This window comes from Excalfactoria chinensis, chromosome 23, assembly GCF_039878825.1.
Source record: "Excalfactoria chinensis isolate bCotChi1 chromosome 23, bCotChi1.hap2, whole genome shotgun sequence".
NCBI classification, from domain to species: domain Eukaryota; kingdom Metazoa; phylum Chordata; class Aves; order Galliformes; family Phasianidae; genus Excalfactoria; species Excalfactoria chinensis.
Window position 1 is genome coordinate 2,065,985 of NC_092847.1, and position 22,594 is coordinate 2,088,578.

The 22,594-nt window shown below is 49.5% G+C and overlaps 2 protein-coding genes and 1 long non-coding RNA gene across 3 annotated transcripts; 2 read left to right on the forward strand and 1 right to left on the reverse strand.

The window, feature by feature from the left end:
• Positions 1–807: 807 nt before the first annotated feature.
• LOC140262149 (interleukin-20-like) lies at positions 808–2,803 on the forward strand. Its single transcript, XM_072356339.1, has 6 exons — positions 808–918; positions 1,286–1,471; positions 1,556–1,621; positions 1,874–2,026; positions 2,546–2,620; positions 2,726–2,803. The coding sequence occupies exons 2-6, from the start codon at positions 1,313–1,315 to the stop codon at positions 2,801–2,803; spliced, it is 531 nt and encodes a 176-aa protein (XP_072212440.1). The 5' UTR covers positions 808–918; positions 1,286–1,312.
• A 2,302-nt stretch (positions 2,804–5,105) lies between these two features.
• On the reverse strand, positions 5,106–14,255 carry PIGR (polymeric immunoglobulin receptor). The gene is given in 13 exon segments (XM_072356129.1): positions 5,106–5,431; positions 5,874–5,935; positions 6,034–6,159; positions 6,279–6,365; positions 6,368–6,397; positions 6,912–6,960; positions 6,962–7,047; positions 7,501–7,815; positions 8,264–8,587; positions 8,915–9,244; positions 9,530–9,862; positions 10,071–10,163; positions 14,244–14,255. Coding segments are annotated over 12 exon segments (1,950 nt in total). The 5' UTR covers positions 10,150–10,163; positions 14,244–14,255; the 3' UTR covers positions 5,106–5,302.
• LOC140262040 (uncharacterized) lies at positions 12,065–14,151 on the forward strand. Its single transcript, XR_011905801.1, has 5 exons — positions 12,065–12,167; positions 12,536–12,814; positions 13,093–13,348; positions 13,795–13,886; positions 14,054–14,151. It is a non-coding gene; the product is annotated as an uncharacterized lncRNA (long non-coding RNA).
• Positions 14,256–22,594: the final 8,339 nt, after the last annotated feature.

Below are 22,594 nucleotides of genomic sequence, written 5' to 3' on the forward strand. Positions count from 1 at the left end.
CAGCTGTATGCAATACAGTGATCAGCCTGGGCATAAAGCCTATTTGCTTGCCCTGGTGTGATGATGGATATACTCTCAAGACTGAGTTTCTTTATCAATAAATTACTCAGCCAGCAAAACTCAGTGGCCCACAGGTGTTCACACCCCATCCCTGTATTGCAACAGCTGTGCCCCCAAGGGTGCTGCTCTGCACCACTGTGGGGATGGAGGTTGCCCCAGGTCCACCAGTACATCCCCATTGGGTACAGGCAGCCCGGGGAGGTTATTTAGCTGCTCATTTGTTTGCTGGCTGAGTGTGGCTATGTCCAGAAGGAATGAACAACCAACCAGCCTGGGCTGTGTGTAATGATCACCTCCATTAACTGTGCTCTTGGAAACCATCTTGTGGCCTCAGGATGTTGTCTCAAAGCTCTTTGTACCCAAGCATCTCGGGTCCCCTAACACTGGGGACGTGATTGTGGATATGAGCATCCATCCACCCCAGGAGTGAGCCTGAGGGCAGGGTCCCCCTAAAACATGGGATAAAGGTCCCGCATGCCAGGACAGAGCTGGAGAAGGGGCTCAGCACCTTCCCAACCCCTGCTGCAGGGCCAGATGCCTCCCACCAAGGTACAACTCAATGGCTGGAGCTGCCACCGCAGCCCGGTGCTTCTCTTCGCTCCCATCCTCCCAACACTCCGTGCCAGCATCTCCCGCCCCCATATGGTAGGGAAACACCTGTGGGTGAAGGAGTTGGTCCCTATCGCTTGCTAATTAATTCAGTAAGTTGCAAAGGGAAATAGGAGCTGGGAAAAGCAAGAAAAATCCCAAAAGTTAATCCATGAGCTGTTTCCTCCCAGTTCCTGGATAAAAACACGTCCTTTGGAGCTCGTTGGGCCAGACGTCGGTGGGACAGGTTGACCCGTGCCAACGGAGCAGGTAAAGTGCTGGCTTTATCCTTCCACCATGCATCATCTGCATCTCCTATAACCAGGTTCTGCAAGGGCTTTATTTGTGAGTGTCATGATCACAACCTATGTTCAAAGTATCCGTGCTGTTCCATAGGGAAAGTGTAAATATTCCTTCTTTTCTCTCTCTCTTTCTTGCAACTGGCAAAGAAAGAAGAAATGGGTAAGAGATATCAGTCAGTGTTGTTTTTAAACGCATTCACATGCATGTGTACCACCAGTACTGTATAAAACCTGTGTGTTTCCAGGAATATGACTATTTGTTGGAAGTCTTGATAAGAACTGTTTGCTTTTGCAGGGGGCATTTATTATTTTTTGTGCTTTTTATTCTTATGTAGAGGGAAGGTTGTGAGGATACACCAGGTATGCTGGGCTCCCGCGTGCTGCTCTGCCTCTGCACCATGACCTGCTGCTTCACCATGCTACCCACAGCTGGGAACACGATCCTCCACTTTGGCCCATGTAGGATTTCAGCGAGCATGAGTGAGATCAGGACTAGCTTCACCGCCATCAAAACCAACATTGTAAGTCCTGGTGAGGGTTCCTGGGGAGCAGACTGTGTTCCCATATTGCTCTGGTCCCTCACTGTGTCTCTCTTTCTCACACAGCAAGCCCGGGACCCCATCAGGACGCTGAGCATCCTATCCCACCCACACTCCCTACATAGGGTCCAGGTGGGTGCCCTCAGTGCCCTGTTATGCCTCATTCCTCCCTGCTAACTGTGCTCGGGACTGAGAGCTGCTGGGTGTTGAGATGGCACCTGAGTTCCTGTGAAGGGTATGGGAAGAAAGAGCAGGGAAAGGAGGAGGGAGTGATGTGAAGTTGTGCAAGGAGCTGGGGGTCCTGCAGTGGTTCCTGCACAGAGTGAGCAAGGACTGTGCACATGGGTTTGAAGCACAAGGGATAAGAGGATTTTGTCCCTTAAGTCTTCAGATAAATGCTGCATCACCCACAAAGTCTTCAACTTCTACATGGACAAAGTCTTCAAGCACTGCCAGACTGAGAGTTCCTACATCAACCGAAAGATCAGCAGCATAGCCAACTCCTTCCTCAGCATCAAAAGGAAACTCGAGCACTGCGTGAGTCTCGTGTTGCTAAAGCTTAGTTTCAGCTGTTGGCATTTGGTATGCAAAGAAACCCCAGTGTTTCATAAGTTTATTTAGAGGAAAGCTTTTAACAGGAATAGGAAGAAGCACGATGTGAAGGGTTCATGCATTCACTGAGAAATCGATGTACGTGCTCATTCATTGCCATGGCAATGATAAAACCAGCATTGGGTCTGCCCAGGTAAACTGCTCTCAATGGGGCCTGATTACAGGACGTCAGATGGGGGTCTCTGTCTGTGTAGTAGTTCTGAAAGCAACCCTTCATCCTTCAAATGTTCGTGTTCAAGAAGCATGTAGGTGTTGTACTAAGGGACATGGTTTAGTGGGGAAGTATTGGTGGTGGGTGGATGGTTGGAGAGGATCATCTTGGAGATCTACCACAACTTGGGTGATTCTGTGATTGATTTTGTGATTGATTCTGTGATTGATTCTGTGATTGACTCTATGAAAACGAAACCCTCCAGCTTAATGAATTCAATTTCGTTTGTCTAGCACGATGAAAATAAGTGCTTGTGTGGACAGGAATCTGCTGAGAGATTTAAGCAGATACTTGTGAACTATGAAGGGGTAAGTTGATGATTAAGCCTAGTAATTAATGCAGCTATTCAGCCTTGTTACACTTGGTGGTACCACAGTCTTTGCTTGCAACCTGCTCCTTTACATCCATTTCAGCTGAATGTCACATCAGCAGCAATGAAATCCCTGGGCGAGCTGGACATCTTGCTGGACTGGATGGAGAAATCCCCATAGTGAGGAACCGGGTGCTAACAGAGATGCTGAGGGGCTGCACACCCCAGGAATGCACTGTCCCAGAGCCATTTCTTGATGACTTGATCAAGCACTGAGTGTGCTGCCAGGCTCAGGACCAGCCTCATGCAGCCACAGGGTCTTGCATTTGGATGGCAACGTGGAGTTTGCTTGAATCAACAGAGCATTCACATCTCTGACTCCTATCAAACGACACTTTCCAAGGGGGGAATTTTAAAGAGTCCTCTTGCTAGCAGGCAATAAGCTACGATAACTTAATAAAAATATTGTTTATATTATCAACTCTTTGTATATGGACTGTATGATAATGAGTGCTGAGTACCAAGCAGGAACTGCTCCCATAGAGCTGCATTTGCTACTCTGGGCTCAGCTTGGGCTGAAAGGAGGTGGTGGGTGACAAACACTTGCAGGAACTGCAAGCCAAGTCCTTGCAGGTAATGCAAGCCAAGGAAATCTGTTTCCTTTCCAGACGATGTTTTCTGCAGTATCAGTGAAATGAAGCGTTCTACAGAAGATGTGTGGTTGCTGAATGGAAGAAACCTCTGGTGTGCATTTGCTGACACTCAGCAGGAGGTTTGTGGAAGGCTGATGCACTTACTGTAAACAAACCAACCCAGCCTGAAACTGTGCCGAGTTTGTGCTGAATTCGATCAGAATTCGGAGGAATTACGTTTCGAGTTGGTGAAACTCTGAGCTCACCGTGGTGCCCTTTCAGAGCAGGCACAGCCCCTTGTGGCAATGCCATCAGATGCACCACTTAACCTCTGACGGTGGTGGCTGTAATGCCTACTGACTTGTCCTCTTAGGAAGAAGAAAAAACAACCCACCCACAAGTGATGCTGGGTTGTTTCCATTTGATAGAGCAGTCGGGAGGCAGGAGGTGTCTGATTTGGTTTGCTTTCAGGTGTGTGGAGCTGTCAGGGCTATGGAGCTGAAGTGTGAGGCTTCAGTGTGGGGCTGCAAGGGGCAGAGGAGCATCCTGCAGTTCACACCCCCCAAGGCTGGAAACTCCAAGATGTAAACTGGAGCGATGCGCAACCATGTTCATCCATGGGATCACTTCCATTGTGCACGATGGATACCTTCCTCCCATCCCCACCTCTTTGGGGCTCTTTAGCCTCATACGGCTGCACACACAGTGATTGCTCACCATCCTTGCTCAAACATTTGCTGGTGCCAAAAAGGAAATGCTTCTAGGCCCTCCTTCACTTCAGTTACTTTCTCATGTAGAGCATTTTGCAGTGTGACTTCCATGCTCCTATCCACGCACTCTGCTACTGCAGAGGAAAGGCCACCCTGGGGCAGGTGGAGGAGGAAACTGCTTCACAAAGGGAAAGAGAAAGGGGTTTTCTCCTGCTGGAGATTTCCAAACCACAGCATTCTCCTGCAGCTCTATTGCTGCTCAGCCCCTGGGGATGTGTTTCCTATTGCACCAGAATTGTTCATTCACTCCCAGCAACCGAAGGCAGGCACAGACCCATCCTGTCCCTGCTGCGCCCACTGCTGCCCCGCTCCATGGAGGGGAGGATGCAGGAATGCTCCTTATTCTTTATATCTTACCACTTGCTGTCAGAGATGCACATAACTGAGGTAGAACCAGGGAACCTGAGCAGGTTAGTGCTATTTCTGCCTATCCCCTCCATTCTCTCTGGCTCTCACCGCCCTGGCTGCTGCCTGGGGATGTGCAGAATGTCTTGTGTTTAGGGCAAATTGCTGCTTTTCTTTGTCACATCTCCATCCTCACCGCTCCTGCAAGGCTTCACCTGCAGGGTGTCTGTCTCTCTTCACCAGGACCTGACCTACAGGCAGCAGGGCTCACACGGCCATGCACAACTAAATTGCTTTTCTCTGTTGAATAACCCACTCTGGAGGATAAGACTGGGAGACAACAAACACTGTTTTAATTACAGCCGTCGTTGCTTCTGCCTGGAGGAACACAAAACCAGCCAGGTCGTCTGACCTCTGCTGCCTATTGCTTAATCAGTTAAATGGGTTGTCATATTAATTAACACCATTCTGCGCTTTCCCCGTGCTCTGCCACAGACTGAGAGCCCGCCTGGTCTGCTGAAAGCTGCTTGTATCTTTATTGGACATGAGGACCCCCAGGCACTCCTGGTCTGCAGCTGCTGCCCTATGACCAGGAGAGCAGAGGGGAATCAAAAGCGAAAGGCATTGCCCTAAAGGGATTTCCAGGGGAAGGGGGAAAAAAAATAATAAAAAATAAAAGAAATTTTAAAAGATAAGGTTTAAAAACATATATCTTGTAGTCTTTGGGAGCGTTGAAGAGGGCCCTGGCTGTGCTGGGGCTGCTGGGACTCAGCCTCTATGATTCTGGTTGAATCTCTGCTCCAAGCTGAATTTAAAGACAGAAAATCAAGCGATAGCAAACAGGGGCAGCAGCAAGCAGTGCAGCGGGCTGAGCTCTAGCAGTGAGCCCCATAGCAGAGACACCCCCCTACTACATGTCCCCATCTCTCATCCTCACACTGAGCCACCCCACAGAGGAGGGGCCTCAGATGGGGCTGTGCTGTCCCCCGCAGGGCTCTGGGTGACGGTGCTGGGGGTGAGGAGTGAGGCAGAGTAGGCGAGGTCAGCATCTTCCTTGGAGCCCTGCAGGAGGGATGGAGGACATGGTCAGTGGTGGGGAGGGGGGGTGTGTGTGGAAAGCATTGCTCGTCCTTTGGGTTGGTGAACAAAAATTGCCTGAGCTTGTGGATTCTCGAGGCAGGGAATAGCTGCAAAAACTATTTAGGTAGAAAGCTGGGGCTCCTGGCTTTGAGGAGGGTCTCTGTACAGATCTGGTTCAACTCTTGGCACCCGCAGCTATAGCCAACCTGTGGCTGGGGGTTATAAAGAGGTGCTCTGACCTTGTGCTGTGTGTTGGTGCCACACCAGCAGCACAATCCCACCCAAGGCAGGGCAGGGCTTGGAGTGCATGGGCTGGGAGGGGTTACAGTCACCCAGGCTACAAATAGGGCCCAGGTGATGGGGCAGCTGCTTTGGTGATGCTGCAGGGCTGCAGGTTAGTGTGCTTTCTCCCATCTCCCCTTACCCTTTTTGCCTTCTTTGTCTCAGCGGTGCTTTCAACGTTGACTGTGGTGGTGGTGACAAATTCTGCACAGACAGAAAGGCAGATGTTAAGGTGTGATGTCTCAGCAGCTGTTGGGCTTCTACAAGCCCTTGCTGCCTTGGGGTTGTGAGCAGTGCCATACCATCCCCTCCCAGCTGGGTCTCCTGGCTCTGCTTCATGCAGGGGTTGTCGTTTGCTCCGTACTCCTTTGCGTTCTCGAAGTCTGACATGCTGATGTTGGTTCTGTAGCTGCCCACTGACACCAGGTCTGCAGAGGAGAAGGATTCATAATGGCACTGGGAGCAGCTTTAGGCAGCACACACTAAGCATGCTTCTTTCATCTTAATGTTAGCGACACGTGGGGGCTTACACAGGGCAGGGACTCACCTGATCGCCTGATCTGACGGTACTTAAAGACAGCAAAAGCTGTAGCAAGGACCAGGAGCACTGCACCAACGGGACCCAGGATTAAAGGAAGAGTGTTGGAGCCAGAGCTTTGCTCAGAGCTGGAAGTGAGGAAGGTGAAGCATTGAGCTGTGAAAAGCATTTTCTTACAGAATCATTCCGGACTGTACGGTGTACATAGATTTCCATCTGCATGTCTATATAGGATGGTAGATCTGGGGGAGTGTGATGTAATGCAATCAATGAACTGATCTGAGCACATCACAGGAGGATCAGTGAAGGTGTTGGATGGAGGTATTGCCCAAGCAGCTGCAGTAGCAGTTGAGTAATAAATGTGTGAAGGAAGGCTCTTTAATCTTGACAGAAATGCTTTAAATCAACTTTCCTGCACCTGGAACTTCCAGTTACTTCCTTCTGAGACGGTGTTTACCTTATTTAGAGAGCAATTCCAAGTCTTTTGCTGTGACTTTTTGCTCCTTCTGATGCTTTGAGCTTATTTCTTTGGGGAAAAAGATACTTTCTTCATTGCTAAACTGCGTGCAGTGTGTGCAAACTGCCTGTCAGCGAGTTAACTTAGCAAAACTAATGCATGAGGGAGGCTGGGGAAGGACTGACCTTTCTGAGGCAGCTGCCCTTTGCACCCCAGCATCGCTGTTGGCTCTGCCCTGTGGAACAGCCTCATCAGGAGCAGCAGCAGCAGCATTGCTGGCTTCCAGATCCAGGAGCTCTGGGCTGATGTTGGCAGCTTTCCCTGCGTGGTGGAGGTAAGAAGGGTGGTGAGGTTTGAGTACCCTAAAGTACTGCTCCAAAGCTGATGCTGAGCCCCTTGCTTGCTCGTAGGGAACTGGGGGACAGCTCTTCTATTCTCCCTCCCAGTGCTTTCCTGTCTATAATGATGAATGAGCCCCTCGGAGCTACACACAGCCCTTTGTGCGACTAATGTTGGAGGCTGCACCATTTCAAGCGATGTTATGGATTGTGAGAGCAACTATTAGCGAAGATGGGGTTGAAAATAGTGCTGGGAGGAAGTGACTGTGGGACCGGAAGGATTTTGTGAATGGGAACCAAAGCAGCCAGACTGGGAGAGCCCACATGGGGGAGTATTTCTGTTTCGAGGTGCTGCAACCTAGTGGTCAAGGAGGGGACTCTTCTCAGTAGGTGCCCCCCCTCCCCTCTCCCCTGAGCTTCGCTCCCTGGGACTCACCTCCATCCACCTGCAGGGACACTGCCATGGTCTCCCCATAGCGGCCATTGCGCTTCACCCCACACCAGTACCACCCCTGGTCCTCCACTGTCACAGGGTCGAGGCTCAGGATGAGTGTTTTGTTAGCAGTGTCACAGCTGACATCCAGCCCCGGGTGGCTTTGGTCGGAAGCAGTCAGTGGGGTGCAGCCTTCTCTGCTCCACTTGCACCAATACTTCTCATAGGAGTAGTACTTGCATGAGTAGGAGCATGTCAAGTCCACCCGTGAACCCACTTCTGCCTGCACTTCCTGCTTTCCTGTCAATCCAGGCTCTCCTGTGAGGGCAAACACAATGTGAGGCTGCAGTTAATGGTTCAGCAGTGGGATTGGTACCTGCTTGAGATGGTGAACCAGGAGGTCTGACCTTGAGAGAAACTGGCCCTTTACGTTACTAAATTAATGGTGGGGATCCCACATAGATATCAGGTGAAAGCTGGTTTTTGCAGTACTTGTGATGAGTCCTTTGTGCAAACACTTCCCCCTATGGCCAAAACCTTACGTTTCCATTCTAAAACATGGGGGGGGGAGGGGACTGTCACAATGATTTGCCTCATGACAGCAGAATTTTCACTCACATCTCTTCCCAAAATGTGAGATCTACTCCATCGTGGTGGTTGGACATGATGACCATTGAGGTCTTTATCAACCTTAACGATTCTGTGAAGCACGGTAGGTTGGCTTGTTTGTATCAAGAGGGCGGAACTGCTGCTTATGGGTTCATACCTTCTACGATCTTCAGCTCCTTTGTTGTTTTCCTCTCCCTGTGATCATCTGTCATGCACCAGTAGAAGCCCTCATCGCTGCTGCGCAGCTGGTTCAGGACGATGCTGAATGTGCCATTCTTTGGGTTGTCAAACATGGCCACTCGTCCTTCATAAGGACCCGGCAGGAAGCCGGTGTTATCTATGATTCGAGCGCAGCCTGTTGTTCTCCATTTGCACAGATACTTCAGCAAGTAATTCTTGGTTGGGTCGTAGTGGCAATCGATAGTTGCTGAGCTTCCTTTTACTCCAAATATTGTGTGCTTTCCTTGTGGAGCTTTTGTCCCTGGAGATGAGAACAAAATGAGCAGCCTGACCTGCTGTGCCTTGTGCCATGTGGTAAAGCTCAAGTACAGCCAGGCGGTGCTCAGGGTGCAGATATGAGGGGACTATTCTGGCACTGTCAGAATTGACCCCAAGGGGTCTGCCAGGCCTTTCCCTATCCCAGATCCTCTGATGGTTGTAGCCTTTGTGTGTCAGCCTTTCTCAGTTCTTGCCCCTCTAAGTGAAAGGTGGTTTTTAAGTTCTCCTTGTGCAAGTGAGATTGTTAATGGCGCTTCTAAAGAAAAGCAGAGACTAAAGGGAAACAAAGCATTGGGAACAGCTCACTCACCCTCATAGACGTGCAAATCCAGCTCCTTCGTTTCTCCATACTCTCCATAGGAGCCAACCCCACACAGGTACAGACCAGCATCTTCCCAGGCCACCTGGTTTATCATGATGCTGAACGCACCCTCTGTGTTTTCATTGCTCAGCAGGACTCTCCCTTGGAAATCCTCGTCTATTTTCCCATGCGTGTCGATGATGTTGCGGCAGCCGCCCTTCTCCATCTTGCACAAGAACTTCCTTGTGCTGGCGTAATCCCCCCCGAAGTCACAGCTCATGCTCACAGAGCCGTGCAGCTCCACGTAGAAGAGCTCAGCTTCTTCGGGTATGTTTGGACCTGTGCAATCAGAAAGCAGTCAGTGTGTTCCCTATTGGAAGCTGGGTGACGGGCAGTCCTGCTGTGAGCCCCTCTCCCTGTGTTTCAGTGGCTGAGGTTTGTCACATAGAGTTTTATATCTGACTTCTATGCCAGATTTTTGGTCAAAGAACAGTATGTTCTGTAAGAACATTAGTGGGGAAAAAGACCCTGGAAGCATGGAACACCCTGAGCTCTTGGGTGCTCTTCCTGGGCAGACATCCCATGGAGCTCTATCAGAAAGGGAAAGAAAAAGGCTGTGATTACCTTCAGAAATGTCCAGGCTGACCTTGTTGGAGAGCCCTTTGCCACTGAGCCCAATGCCACACTGGTAGGTGCCCCGATCTGCCAGGTTCAGCTGTGAGATGTTGACCAGCATGACACCCTGCTCCGGGAAGTCGGTGATGGAGACTCTGCCCTGGTAGCCCTGTGCTATGTACCCGTTGGTGGATACCACAGTTGGGCAGCTCCTGGAGGATTCCCTGCACCAGAACTTCCTATCGTGTCTGTTCACCGTGGTGGGAGGGTAGAAGCACTTGATGGTAACAGAGCCATCGATCAGGCCGTACACCTGCTGTGGTCCGAACACTGGGTTTAAGCCTGCAAGAAGAAAACGCATTGGGTGTGCACGCCACGTGTTCTGCAACCATGGTTGTGCAAAGGGCTGCGTGTCCTGGTGTGCTCTGAAAGATCCCAAGGCAGTGGTGGGTGTGAATGGGGACCCCAAACCCTTCTCTCTCCCTTAGGAGTGCACCATCTGGTTTAATGTGGCCTGCAAACCTCTGTGCCCCAGGTAGGTTGCACTTACTTGATTTGGGAGGATATCTGCTTTTTGCAGATTCAGCTGGGAGGAAGGAGAGCAGGAGGATGGATGCCAGTAAAGTCATTCTTCTTGCGTTCCCTGGAAAAGGCAAGGAAATTGGTGAATAACAGCACTTGCAAAAATGATTTATGGTCAAGTCACCCGATAATCTCTCTGCCTGGATGATGAGAGCATTGAGGCTGTTAGAGAGAAATACACCATTTAATCACTTGTCAAGAAATGTAATAGGAAATGAGGAGCTGATATCTGTCCTTGCCTGTTTTGCTACGTGGCACTGTGACTACTTGTGCATCTTAACACAGCAATCCTCAACCACGTCAGATGGCAGGAGTTGGCTTTACTGTAAGCCAGTTAATGCCAGGCTTGCAGACCGACTGTGGCTGTCTCTTGGACAGGCTGAAGCAGTGATGTGCAAAGCACAAGTAGCAATGTTGGCCAGATTGGGATTGATCCAGAGTCAGAAGTGACATCTGGTGTTACTCGAGTACATCAGAACTGCCCATCAGAGGGCTGAAGTTCACATATGGCCCAAAAGCTGCTAAAATTCAGGGTGCCCAGAGCTAGGCTGCCCTCATGACCCTTGCCAAGGGCTAATGCCACTTGTGCTGGTTTGTTGTCCATGCAGTGAAAGAAGGGTTTGTTCCTTTGTGAGACCGCGTGCCAAAACCGCTCCTTGGGAAAACCTGCTTGTGTAGAGCAGTTCCTGTCTGGAGCCCGTATTTGATTTCTGATCTTTGCTTCCCTGTTCTATTCAAGGACGTGGTAGAGTTGGGCCATTTCTCCCCTTGGCTGCTGACAAAGTTGATGAGGTGCGGAGGTTTAAACCCTGTGGAGAAGCAGAGCTGTTTAGTCCTGGCAGGACTCAAACCATGGCTTAGGGGAGCACCAAACCAAGCTGCTCATTCCCTGAAATGTGCCCATAGGAGGATGCATATTTATGGCTTTTCCCTGCCTTGATATCAGTGATGACCCAGGGAAAGCCAAGGCTTTTAACTCACAGTGTGCTGTAGGACTCTCCATGGTGAGCAGATGCATTTCCAGGCTGTTGATCTACCCATTAATTCTTACAAGCTATAGAGAAGATGATGGATGCCAAGGAAAGTCTTTATAAACAGTCACAGGAATTTGATTTCTGGGCGTCAGGTGATAGGGTTTGTTTTATTAGGGGTAATTCCCGGTAGAAGAAAAATGCCTTTGCTTCCGTGTGAAGATGAAAGGCGCTCTGTTTTGCTTTCTTCCTTGTATTGGGACTTTTAATTGCTTGGTGTCCACTTGTCTCTGGTTAATCATTAACCCACTGAGCATGAAAAATGCTTCTTCATACATATCCTACAGACAGCCAGCAGGGCAAACAAACTGTGTGCTGTGGAAAGCAAACAGTGCTGCACAACACAGACCCAAGGGGCTCCTGTAGCTGCTGCTGCCCTCCTGCACTCAGTGCAGGGCTAGACAAGGACAGGTCATGGGTCAGCTTTTCTCCCTTCTTAACAAGGTTTGTGTTGGCCTGATTCCTTCTCAAAGCAATTGGCTGCTGGGCAGTGAGGGGTTATGGAGGTCACTTTAGAAATGAAGCTATACCTGTGCCTAGAAAGATGTGCCAGAGTGGTCTGCACCTGGAAGAGCAATAAGGTTTTGCATCTCTGAGGCCACATGGGTGTGGTTATTCCTACATAACAGTTTGCAAGCAGCACTGCACACATCTGCAGCTCCGCTCCTGCTCTGATGCTGTTGCCTTGCATCACTTGCTGAATGAATGGAGGCACATCCTGTGCACAGCCACACGTTACTTAAAGTCTGGGCTGACCCATGGAGCAGGTTGCATGGAAACACCCTTTGTGCTATTCTGTGTGCCCAGAGATGCTACTCAGTGCATGGCTGAGCACTGTTGGGTGCTCTGCATGAAGCAATCACAATTGAAGGTGCTGGAGGAGAATCCCTCTGAGCCCACTGATAACACAGCTCGGGTTCCTTTGTGCTTTCAGAGGAGTTTTGCTGCTGGATTTGCTGCCTTCAGTCAGAGGACAGGATTAAATCTCAGATCACAGCTAAGGGAAAGTGCTGCTGAGCTGCGTGGGAGTGCAAGTAAGTGGCTGTACACGCAATCTGCATTAATACTGCTCCCATGGGTGGTTCTGAGAGAGCCCTTGCATCCTCGTGGGGTCTGGCATGAAGCACGAGGCTTGTGTGCTCCCTGTAGCATCTAAAAGAAGTCAAATTGGGTCACACCATGCAAGAGGGGTTGCATAGACTCCATGGATGCCATGGGATCAGCAGAGGAGCAGCCACTGTTGGACAATTGCTCCTGTGGTCAAGAGGCTGTGCCCCCTCCTGATACTGCAGATGTGGTTCTCTTTGGATCAGCACCAGCTGCGGGCTGGGTTTGTACTCATTTCTTCCTGTGGTGCTGGTGGGGTTTTGGTTGTAGTTGTTTTGTTTTGTTTTGTTTTTAGATACAACTCAAATCTTGCTTTTCTGAAGTGGAATCAACTTTCATCTTGCGACATCAGAACTGTTGGCTCCTTCCTCTTTCCTGCCCCCGCATCACGTCTTTCAAAGCTGAACTGCACAGAACTGCCAAGAGGGCTCTGCATGCTGCTGTATGAGCCCTCCTCTCCTTAGGAGGGTTGACTTGGCCACTGGGGAGGAAATGTCCTCAGATTTGATGATACAGAGGAGATCAGGATTTGAAACTACTTATGCAAGTGCAAGCAAGGAGCTGCTCTGAGTGGGTATGAAAAAGCAGAGTTCAGTTCCCAAATTCTGCTGACTCAGCTGCAAGTTTCTCACCTGAGATACCGGTGTACTCACATGGGGATCAACAGTATGTAATCTATTAGCCATTAACTATTGCTCTTAACAATGACCAGTGTCAAGGACGTGCACTGGGATCAATGGAACATGGAGAGCTGGCTCATACGACAAGTCTGCTTTGCTGTTATTCCCATAACTAAGAAACAACATACAGAATGCAGTAACATCTATCATTTTCTCCCTCAAATTCTTTTAGAATCAGACCCACTTATACTGGGGGTGAGCTGCGTGGATGCAAACTGCTGTTCATATGATGCTGAGCAGAACTGCTGGGGTTGCACTGAGGAGGACATGGATGCTGGGGGCAGTACATGGTGCCTGGAAGCAAAGCACAGACACAGCTGTCCTGCTGCCCAGCATCAAAGCTCTTTACATCTTCATGGGCCCCATCACAATGACTGCTAATGGGGAAAAGCCACCCGTCCCCTTGGATTTCATTGCACTTTGTGGAGGTGAGTGAGTGCTGGACTTGTTAAAAGATCAGCCTGACCCAAACACATAGTGAAAATAAACCCTTCATGTTCCAAATTGATGCCTGCTTTACAATATGGAGAGGTCAAGCAGGGCGTGCTGATTTTGTGATACAATGAGCAGAGGCTGATACTGCTGGAGATTATCAACTAAATCAACAGCCTTCAGGAATTCCTGCAGTACTTGTTGCCTTCCTAGCTAAGAATCCCTTTTGCTCCAGGCAAAGCTGAGAGATGAGCACTATATTTCGGACAACAAATGAGAAAGAATGCCTAGATGCTCCCCATGGGATGGCTGAAGTTTGCACTGAGGTGGTGCTGATGATCTGATTGGATGCTTCTTTAAGCTGTTAGATGTGCCCCCATACTAACTTGTTGCTTTTCAGATGGGATTTGAACGGTTCACTTCTTTCTTATTTCTGTTTCAGGTCTCTTGGGCTGGAAAGTGAAACCAAGACTTCTCCAAGTCTGCATTATTTCTGCATACAGATGCATTGAAAATCCAAAAGGAATTTGCATGGTAAGCATTTAGGTGTGCAGAAACCCACTCTTTGCTGTGATACAGTCCCAAACCCACATCCTTGTGACTGCCTCCCTGCTGCCATTCCAAAGGCTGTAATGACCGCAATACTAACAATTATTTCCAATCAGTGCAAAGATTGTAATGGTAATTAAACTTATTTCCAGGAATGGAAGATTAGAAGCCTACCACAGAGAAGGGAGATCACATTATGAGTTGATTCTGCTCTTCTGAGCTTTTTTGGAAGTAAATCAGCATCTCTTCACCAGCAAGACCGGCATGTCCATGCACAGCTGTGCAAAGCTGCTACTTGGAGGTGAATGAGTGAGAGAAAGACAATGAAGCAGCATTACTTACATGCCAGGTTGCTTCTGCAGAGCATTCTGCACTTCTTGCTTTCTCTTTGCTTCACCACTCCTGGCTTCGTGGTTGACCCCAGGACCTCCTTGTGCGTGTCTGTGCGTCTGTCCTGTCTCCTTCCAGGACACCAGGCTTGGGCAGTGCCAGCCTGTTTTAAGTACTCATACTACTAGCCCTGCAATTCCACCTGTTGTGACTTAAGGGAACAGCATCCAAGCCCAAGTGAGCCTTGAGCCACGTGGGAGCAGAGCAGCCAATACCCCTCCTGGCTCTGCTGGCACTTGGCTGAGGGTGCAGCCTTCCAATTGCACCCTGCTGTTGTGCAACCGAGGGTGGGCTCTGGCTTGGGATGCTGCCCAAGTACCTCTGCTGGCTTTGGGAAGGGACTCAGCTTGATGCCAACTCAAAGGTCTGCTTTGTACGGGCCATGCTCAGGTCCTGTCCCTGTACCTCCTTCTTCAGCATTGCACCCTGAGTCGCGGCCACGTTTCACATTAGGAAGGAGAGCTCCCTTCTGCAGGGCTCACCTAGTTGCTCACAATGTGACATCCCAAACCAACAGAGGAAGTGTTCGATAGGGCAAATCTGGGTGAAAACATCTTTGTCACTGGTTTTCCATCTTTTGGAAACCAGTGTCCCAAAGCAGACCCAGGAATGCTGGCTTTCCAGGTAGGGCAGGTTGGCCTTGCTATGGATGTCTGCCTAATCCCTTGCCTCTATCTCTACCTCCTCCTGGGGAGAGACAGGTTTGGCTTCATCTGTGCAGGGCAAGAGCTCTGCGCATACTGTAAAATGGGATGTGTTTAAGATGAGATGCTTTTAGCCTCACTGCTCTGCTCCCCTGCTGTGGCACATGAGGGGTCCCAAGCAAGAGTTCCTCATGGAGTGGGGTTGTTGGAAATGGAACTGTATGAAAGCAAAGAATCAGAGACAACCGAATTGTTTGTGTGGGTTGAGCCATTAACCTGCTTTCCTTTATTCTAATAAGGCAATAATTATTGTTTAATTCAGGGCCACACGAAGACTTCCCCACCTGCTCATAGGGAAAGTTGAGGAGCTGAAGCAGGACAGCAGCTCTGGGGTTTGCACTTGGCCACAATAAACACAGGTGTGTTTGCTTTCTGTACACCTCCTGTTCTCAGGAGAGCCTTTCCTTTTCAGATGTCTGTGTGTCGCCTTCCCCACCACCTGTCTGGCTGCTGACGTGCACAGAGATGTGCTTGGAAGGAGCTGGAAATGGTGGCACAGATGTAGGCAAAGGAACCCTGGATGAAAGCAGCTGGTGAGGACCTGCAGCCACTTGGGCACCTTGGACAGGAGGCAGTTTCTGACAGACTAAATGCTCCTTTATCCAAACCTCTGTCTTTGCCCTTGAAGTTTTACCAGAAACTGATCCTTTGTCTCTGAACAAGATGGAATTACGCAAATCTATTTGCTTTTACAGACAAGGAAACATCGTCTTGCCAAGTCACAGGTGCCAAAGCACTTTGGCATCTCCAGAACACAAACAACCCTTGCTTTGCTTTGCTTTTTTTTTTCCGGGCTGAAGTATGGCACGTAGTCTGGGCTGCTGCTGGGCTGAAATCTTTGGTGTTGGACTGAAGTCTGACATGGTTTGTGCTTTGCAAAACAGATCCTTAAGGATGAAGATTACCAAGAGTAAGACCTGCAGCCCTGAGAATCCTTCCATTCCATGCCCAGCTCCCCGCTGGGGTGCTTTGCTCTACAGGAGACAGTCAGGTCCACGTACAGGAACAGCATGGCTCATTGCCTCATTTTGTTCTCTACCAACTACACAGCAAGGCATTTGGCTGCAGAATGGGGAGGAAGAAAGAAGTGCTGCTTGCTTCGAGGTTATAGCTGTGCCTTGCCTTTCAATAAGGAAGCTTCTGAGCTCATGTACATCATGCTCTGAGAAGAAGGGGTCCTGCCTGGGTTCCCTCAAGTCTTCATCATATTTTTTCACTGAAGGATTCCTGTGAAAAGAGGGAAAAGCATGTAAGCATCCACACACTGGTGTGTTCTGGAGGGCACAAGTTGTCACGACCAATTTCCCTTTGCTACAGTCTGCCTCTGAAATATTAGCAGCTGCTTATAGCATCGGAGAGCTGGGATGTAAGAGCACGGTGATGGGAACAGGAAAATGCCATCACTAAACTACCTGAACTGCTGTGACAGTAATATGGATATTATTTTTGTGATGGAGAAGTGCCAGTATAAATCCCCACAGGTTGGGTCAACTTGGAAACACCTCCATGGGTGTTTTCTACAGCAGTGTTACTCTGAAGGTTACCAGTCCTCCATGACCGCCCCATTGGCTTTATATGTTACCCAAGAACAGACACTTACACACAACCTGGTCTGCCCGAACCTTCCGAGGAGAGCACATATTATCCTGTATATGTGGGGCAGAAAAAAATGATATGATTGCAACACTGATCAAGGATTGCTTCTGTATAATACTGCAAGAGGTTGCAAGCAATTAGATTTTGTTGAAACAAGCAAGCAGGAAGAGCGATAACGCGTTCAGAATGCGTCAGCAAGAGTTGTAATCGGCACTGAAATAAATTTATAGGCCTTGTATAGGATTAAATCAAATTATTTTGAAGATTATGGCTTTTAATGCTTCTTGGTAAAGGATAAAGGCAGCAGTTCCAGGAGTGCGAACTCAACGTTTGTCTTGCAGGGATGTTTTACATGCTGAGCTGTTGCATGGCTATCTTAATATCTGTTTTGGGACTCTCCTTCTAAGGCAGCTGGCATTTGCAGCACTAGTGGCAAGAAAACACCCACCGATGTCTGCCCGACTCTGCCTTGCATCCATTGGTGTTGTCTGGGCTGCTGAGTTCCTCCATCCTTTGCTCTTCTGTGGGACTCGGCCCAGCCTGCACCAGCACAGCTTCTGTCTGTCCCAGGGTGCTTCTTTCTTCTCCTGAATTAGATACACATATGTGGGGGAGTGAGATGTTCTTCCAATGCCTACTCTGGTCTCTCGTGCACCCATTGGGCCAGGTTCATCCCAACACAGCCCTTTATGCTCAGGGTTCTGAGCACTGCTGTAAAGCTGTTTGTTCAACCTTCTGCTCCCCGAGAATGCAAGCAAAGCCCTTCCAGAAGAAACAGATGTAACCCAAAAGGTGTTTCCTGGCCAACTTACCCATCTCCTTACAAAGCTTTATTTTGGTAAGGACAAGAGCAGTGGTAATGATGAAAATCAGCAAGACCAGAGCTGGTATCACAATGGAGAGCAAGGAGAATTCGCCCGATGAGCTGGAAAGAAGAACCATCAGAACTAAATAGGATTTAGAATCAGTTATTGGGTGGATGAATGCGGGCTGCAGATTTTATAGCAAAGAGCCTGATTGACTCAAAGGAGAACAGTCAACAAAGTCAAGCAAGACTCGAAGTCATTTGATCTGGAGTTTGGCTTATGAGGAAGTAATTTCTACAGCTACCTCTGCTCTACCACACAGGGTTGGTGCTGCACATTGACTTATCCTCCTCAAAAGGAAAAGGAGTTATTTCCACCATGGAAATCCCAGACAGTGAAGAATCCAACCCTTTATACAGGGTTGTGAATTGAGGTTTGGCAACGTGCTCTTTTTGGCCTGAAGGAGGCTGCAGGTGATGAGAGCTTGGATGGAGCGATGGTGTTTTTTATGCGAGCCCCAAGGTGAGCAGGGTTGCTGTTGGAGATGTTGGGATGGATTTGTGGACTTTGTGGTTTTTCTTCAGTTACGACTGATACCGCAGTATCTGATGTGCCTGTGCCAGCTATGCAAATCACCTGGTGCTGGATGGTGCCATAGGTGGTGGTGGGGGGGAAGGGTCCAAAAGTTCATGGCTGTCCTGGTTATAGCAGGAAGCACAGGAGCTTAAAATCACCAGGTGAGCAGCATGGATTTTTGGTAGAGAAGTGCTATGAAGTAACTACTGGCCAAAATAGCTCCTGGTCTTAGGTTTAACCTCGACCAAAGATAGATCCTTATGCAACGCACCCAAACACTGTAGTGTTCCTGGCTGCCTATAATGACTGGGATAAGGTGCGCAGTGAAGTATGAGGCAGCTATTGATTCACCAGCACTATTGCTCAAGCCTGCTGTTGCTTAATGGCCTGTCTCCATTCTAACCAAAGGAAAACAGGCAGGAACGCATCTATTGACTCTGGTGTCTGACCTACAGGAGTGACCAGCATCAAAAATTCAAGACAAGTTCAAAGACTCAGACCACAGATGGACACGAGATATGTTTGCGTACTGCTCTTCTAATTACTCCTCTCTTCTACTGGGGTTCATAATCTGCATAGAGCCCAGGGAAAGTGGGCAGGCAGGAGCAAAGCAACTAAGGTTGTGCCTATAGGAAAGGTGGCCATGAACTTACTTCTGGCTGTAGGTGTCACTGCGGGAGGTCACAAAGGTGCCAGGAGGGAGAAGTGGTGGATGGGAGCTGGTGCCCTCAGTGCTGGTGCCCATGCTGTATGCCATCTTCATGGTGTGTCTCAGCCCAGTGGTGTCTGTTGGCCCCACAGAGTACATGAGCCCAGTGGTGTCTGTTGGTCCCATGGTGTATGTTGGTCCCATGGTGTAGGTTGGCCATGTGGTGCTCTTCTGTGCCACTATACGGTTGGAAGCTGACCTTGATGGCAAAGTGGAGTTCACAGAATTTTGCCTTGCTGGGTTTTGTGAAGTGAAGTTTTCTGCAAAGAAAATGGTTTGGGGACTTAAATATCCATCTATTTTTTTGTGGAGAATGTTCCAGAGTTGCCAGTGATTTGCACATCTCACTTCACATCTGCTGATGGAAAAAACCTGACATCATGTCCAAAGGTGAGCATTTGAAGAGGGGTGTCCACAAAGGGATATGGGGAAGAGTGATTAACAAAAGGGAAAGGATTGATTTGTGTTTCCAGCCAACCTACCCTTCTCAATGAGCAGTTTCATGGAGGTCGTGTGCTCCCTGTGCTCGTTCCTGGCCACACACCAGTACCACCCTGCATCCTCCTCTTGCAGTTGCCTCATCACCACGGTGTAGTTCCTACTGTCCTGCTCGCTGCTAATGATCCATATGCGTCCTTTGTAGGACTCATGCACAAACCCATCTGTGTCCACCAGCTTGGAGCAGCTGGCCTCCCTCCACCTGCACAGGGACTTGGTGGTGTAGCTGCCTGCAGGGTCGTGGTGGCATTTGAAGGACAGTGAGCCCCCCACCTTGCCATGCAGAAACTTCGCCCTCCGTGGCTGGGCAGGGACTGCAGATAGGAGAAGTCATGATGGTGTTTGATGTGGTTGCAATGAGCCCATAGTGTATGGCAGCCCCCAGAAGCCCCTTCCTACCTGTGGTCACCTGCAGGGCCACCAGCTGCCAGCTGTCCCAGTCAGCAGGGCTGCCCATTCCACACTTGTACAGCCCTGCATCTTCCAGCCTTAGATCATTTATCAGCACTTTGAATGCTCCAGAGCTCTCCTGGGGGGTAATACAGATCCGTCCCTCATAGCTCTTCCTTATGTAGCCATTGGTGTCTGCAATGAGGATGCAGTTGCTTCTCCCCACTCTGCACCAGACCCTCCTGGTGCTAAACTGGCTGTCCCCATGTGGGCAGGGGATGGTGACAGAGCCACGGAGCTCCCCAAGGAACAGCTTGACTGGCCTCTGTGTGCCCACACCTGCAGGAACAGAGTGAGTGAGTGCCACCACTGTGCCTGGTCCTTTGTCACCTCCTTTTACATTGGTGCTTTGATCACAGCTGTGGGTTTTATGCCCACAACTGCTTAAAGCAATGGGTAGCAAAGGGGACCTGACCCCCTCCCTGTCCCCTCACTGTACCTGCTGACACTGTCAGGTTCAGGCTGACAAAGAGATCCCTGTTGGTGGGGCCAATGCCGCAGCGGTAGGACCCTGTGTCACTTGTCTTCAGCTGTGTCACTGTCACCATGAAGGTGCCATTCTGGGGGACGTCCTCCAGGGCCACTCTGCCCATGTAGTCTTGTGAGATGAAGTTGGTGGTGGAGATGATGGTGTAGCAAATCCCATCTCTGCCCTTTTTACACCAGAACTTTCTGTCGTGCTTGTTGGCAGGCGTGATGGAGTAGAAGCACTGGTGGGTGATGGACCCTCCAACTGCACCTGTCAAAAACCTGGGCCCATAGAAAGTGCTTGAGGCTGGCTCTTTGGGGAAGGAGGGAAGAAGTGCATTAGTTAGAGAAGTGAACATCCCCATGGATGGGGGGGAACCTTACCATCCCAAGCAGGGTGCCACAGGCAAAGCTCCACCAGCCCTGGCCATCCTGCTCCGTAGTGATGGGGAGCAGCAAAACTCCAGCAGGAACCTTTGGTGCCTGCAGAGTTTCCTGTTGACTCACCTTGCAGCAAAGCCACAAAGAGGAGGAGAACCTCCATGTTTGCCCTTCTCGAATGTTCGCTTGGCAAACTTCCGAATGTCATTTTGCTTACTGGCTTTTGCTGGTGTCCCTGTGAGCAAACAGAAAGGAGACTGTGCTTTGGATCTGCAGAGCTGAGCAGCTCCATAAAGGTGCACACAGAGAGTTTGAGGATGGCAGAGATGATTACCAAGCTGCAGCCATGACCCACATCACTGTGTCTCATCCAGACCTCTACAGACCAACCTGGGGGCATCAGCTTATCTCCTCTGTTTTTTTTTCAGTGCACAACACAATAGCAAGGGCTGCAGTTCCTGGGAATCCAAGCAGCACGTCTTACGCCCCTCCTGGTAAGGTGCAATTATCTTTCTAACCTTATTTTACTTAGCTGTAACTTCACTTCTTGCAGAAAACCTTCGGGCTGAGTGCTGTTATCCATTTCCAGATTTCAGCAGAAGTGATGTTTGAATGTTTAGGAGGGGAATTACTTCCTCGTGCGAGTTAAAAATTGACTTTTAATTACTGGAATTTCATCCCACTCATTCCCAACTAAAATTTGTTGAGATTTATTTGACCCACACCGTGATCCGAGCCTGAAGTTGGCACAAACCAATTGATTTATTTCATCTTTGCTAACTCACTGAGCTAACTTCAAAGCATTTTGGAGAGAGGAATAAGGAAATGGCTGCAGTGCAATGCTGCTGTGAGCCTTATTCCCAGCCATGGGGGCTGAGCCCTGGCAGCAGCATGTGCAATGAATGCCTCTGGATGTGGGTTTGGTCCACACAGCAGCTCACTCTAAGGGCTTTGCATGGCTTGCTCACCTTGCACACCATGCATTCTTTGCTCACCTTGCATGTCTTGCTCACCTTTCACACTTTGCACACCTTGCACTGGGATGATGTGCATCTCTCCTGTAGCACACCAGCTGCGCTCCCTCCAGCTGTGGGGCTTACAAACCCTGGACCTACAAATCCTGGGCTTACAAACCCAGCTCAGAGCCAGCTCTCTGCCCCAGTTGCCTTTCTGCTGATGGGAAGTGTGGCTGGGACAGCAGAAACGTGCTCTTCCCTTTTCAGTGCAGGCAGAAGCGCTGTGGTGGTGCAGCTGGCCCTGCATCCTCTTTGGGCAGTTCCCCTTGTTTTTTTTCCTCCCCTCATGTATCAGGCAGTGGGTGCAGTTCTGGCACCCCAAAATTAATGGAGAAGTCACCAATTTTGCCAAAGCTCCATCATTTAGCTGACCCTGCTGCTGATTACTCAAGTCAGCATTCCAACAAGGCTTTCTTCCTATATCATACATTCAGTGCTGGCATTAACTTGCTAAGTTCTTCCTGGCATTAGGCCATTCGTGCCTGGATGTGAAGTGTTTGCAGGCTGGTGTAGCTCCGTGCCTCCATAGGGGTGGGTGCCACACTTGCACAATCACCCAGCTGCAACCTTTTGGGATCCTGTACAACAGCTTCACAGCCCCACACGTTCACATTTCCCACCCTGAAGCAACGAGCAGGGTGTCAGCACAGGGCTGGGGAATGCCTGGGCTGTGCCTTCCAGGACCGCCATGAAGAGGCTAATTAATAAGGAGATCTCACTTCTTCCAAGTCCAATTACCTTGAGCAACTCCAGCTGAGTGCCAGCCACATGCATCCCGCTTGCAGCAGTGAACGTGCGTTTTCTGGGTTATTTATGGCATGCTGAGCTGCACACGGTTTGCAGCTATGAGGACTGTATGGGATGTGACTGGAGCTCTGGGTGCAACCCGTGCTGCAAACTTATGGAGCAGATGGAAGCTAAAGCAAAGCACATCCAGCAGGTCTGTCCTACCTGGCTTCTGTTCTGCAGCGTTGTTGGGTTACTTCTGCACAGCATCTCTCCATATACACAAGAACCTGCCTCATCTACCTCATGTTCTTCCTTCAAATGCAATTAATCCCATTGATGGCTTTGAGGAGAGGAAAGAGAACGATGCTAG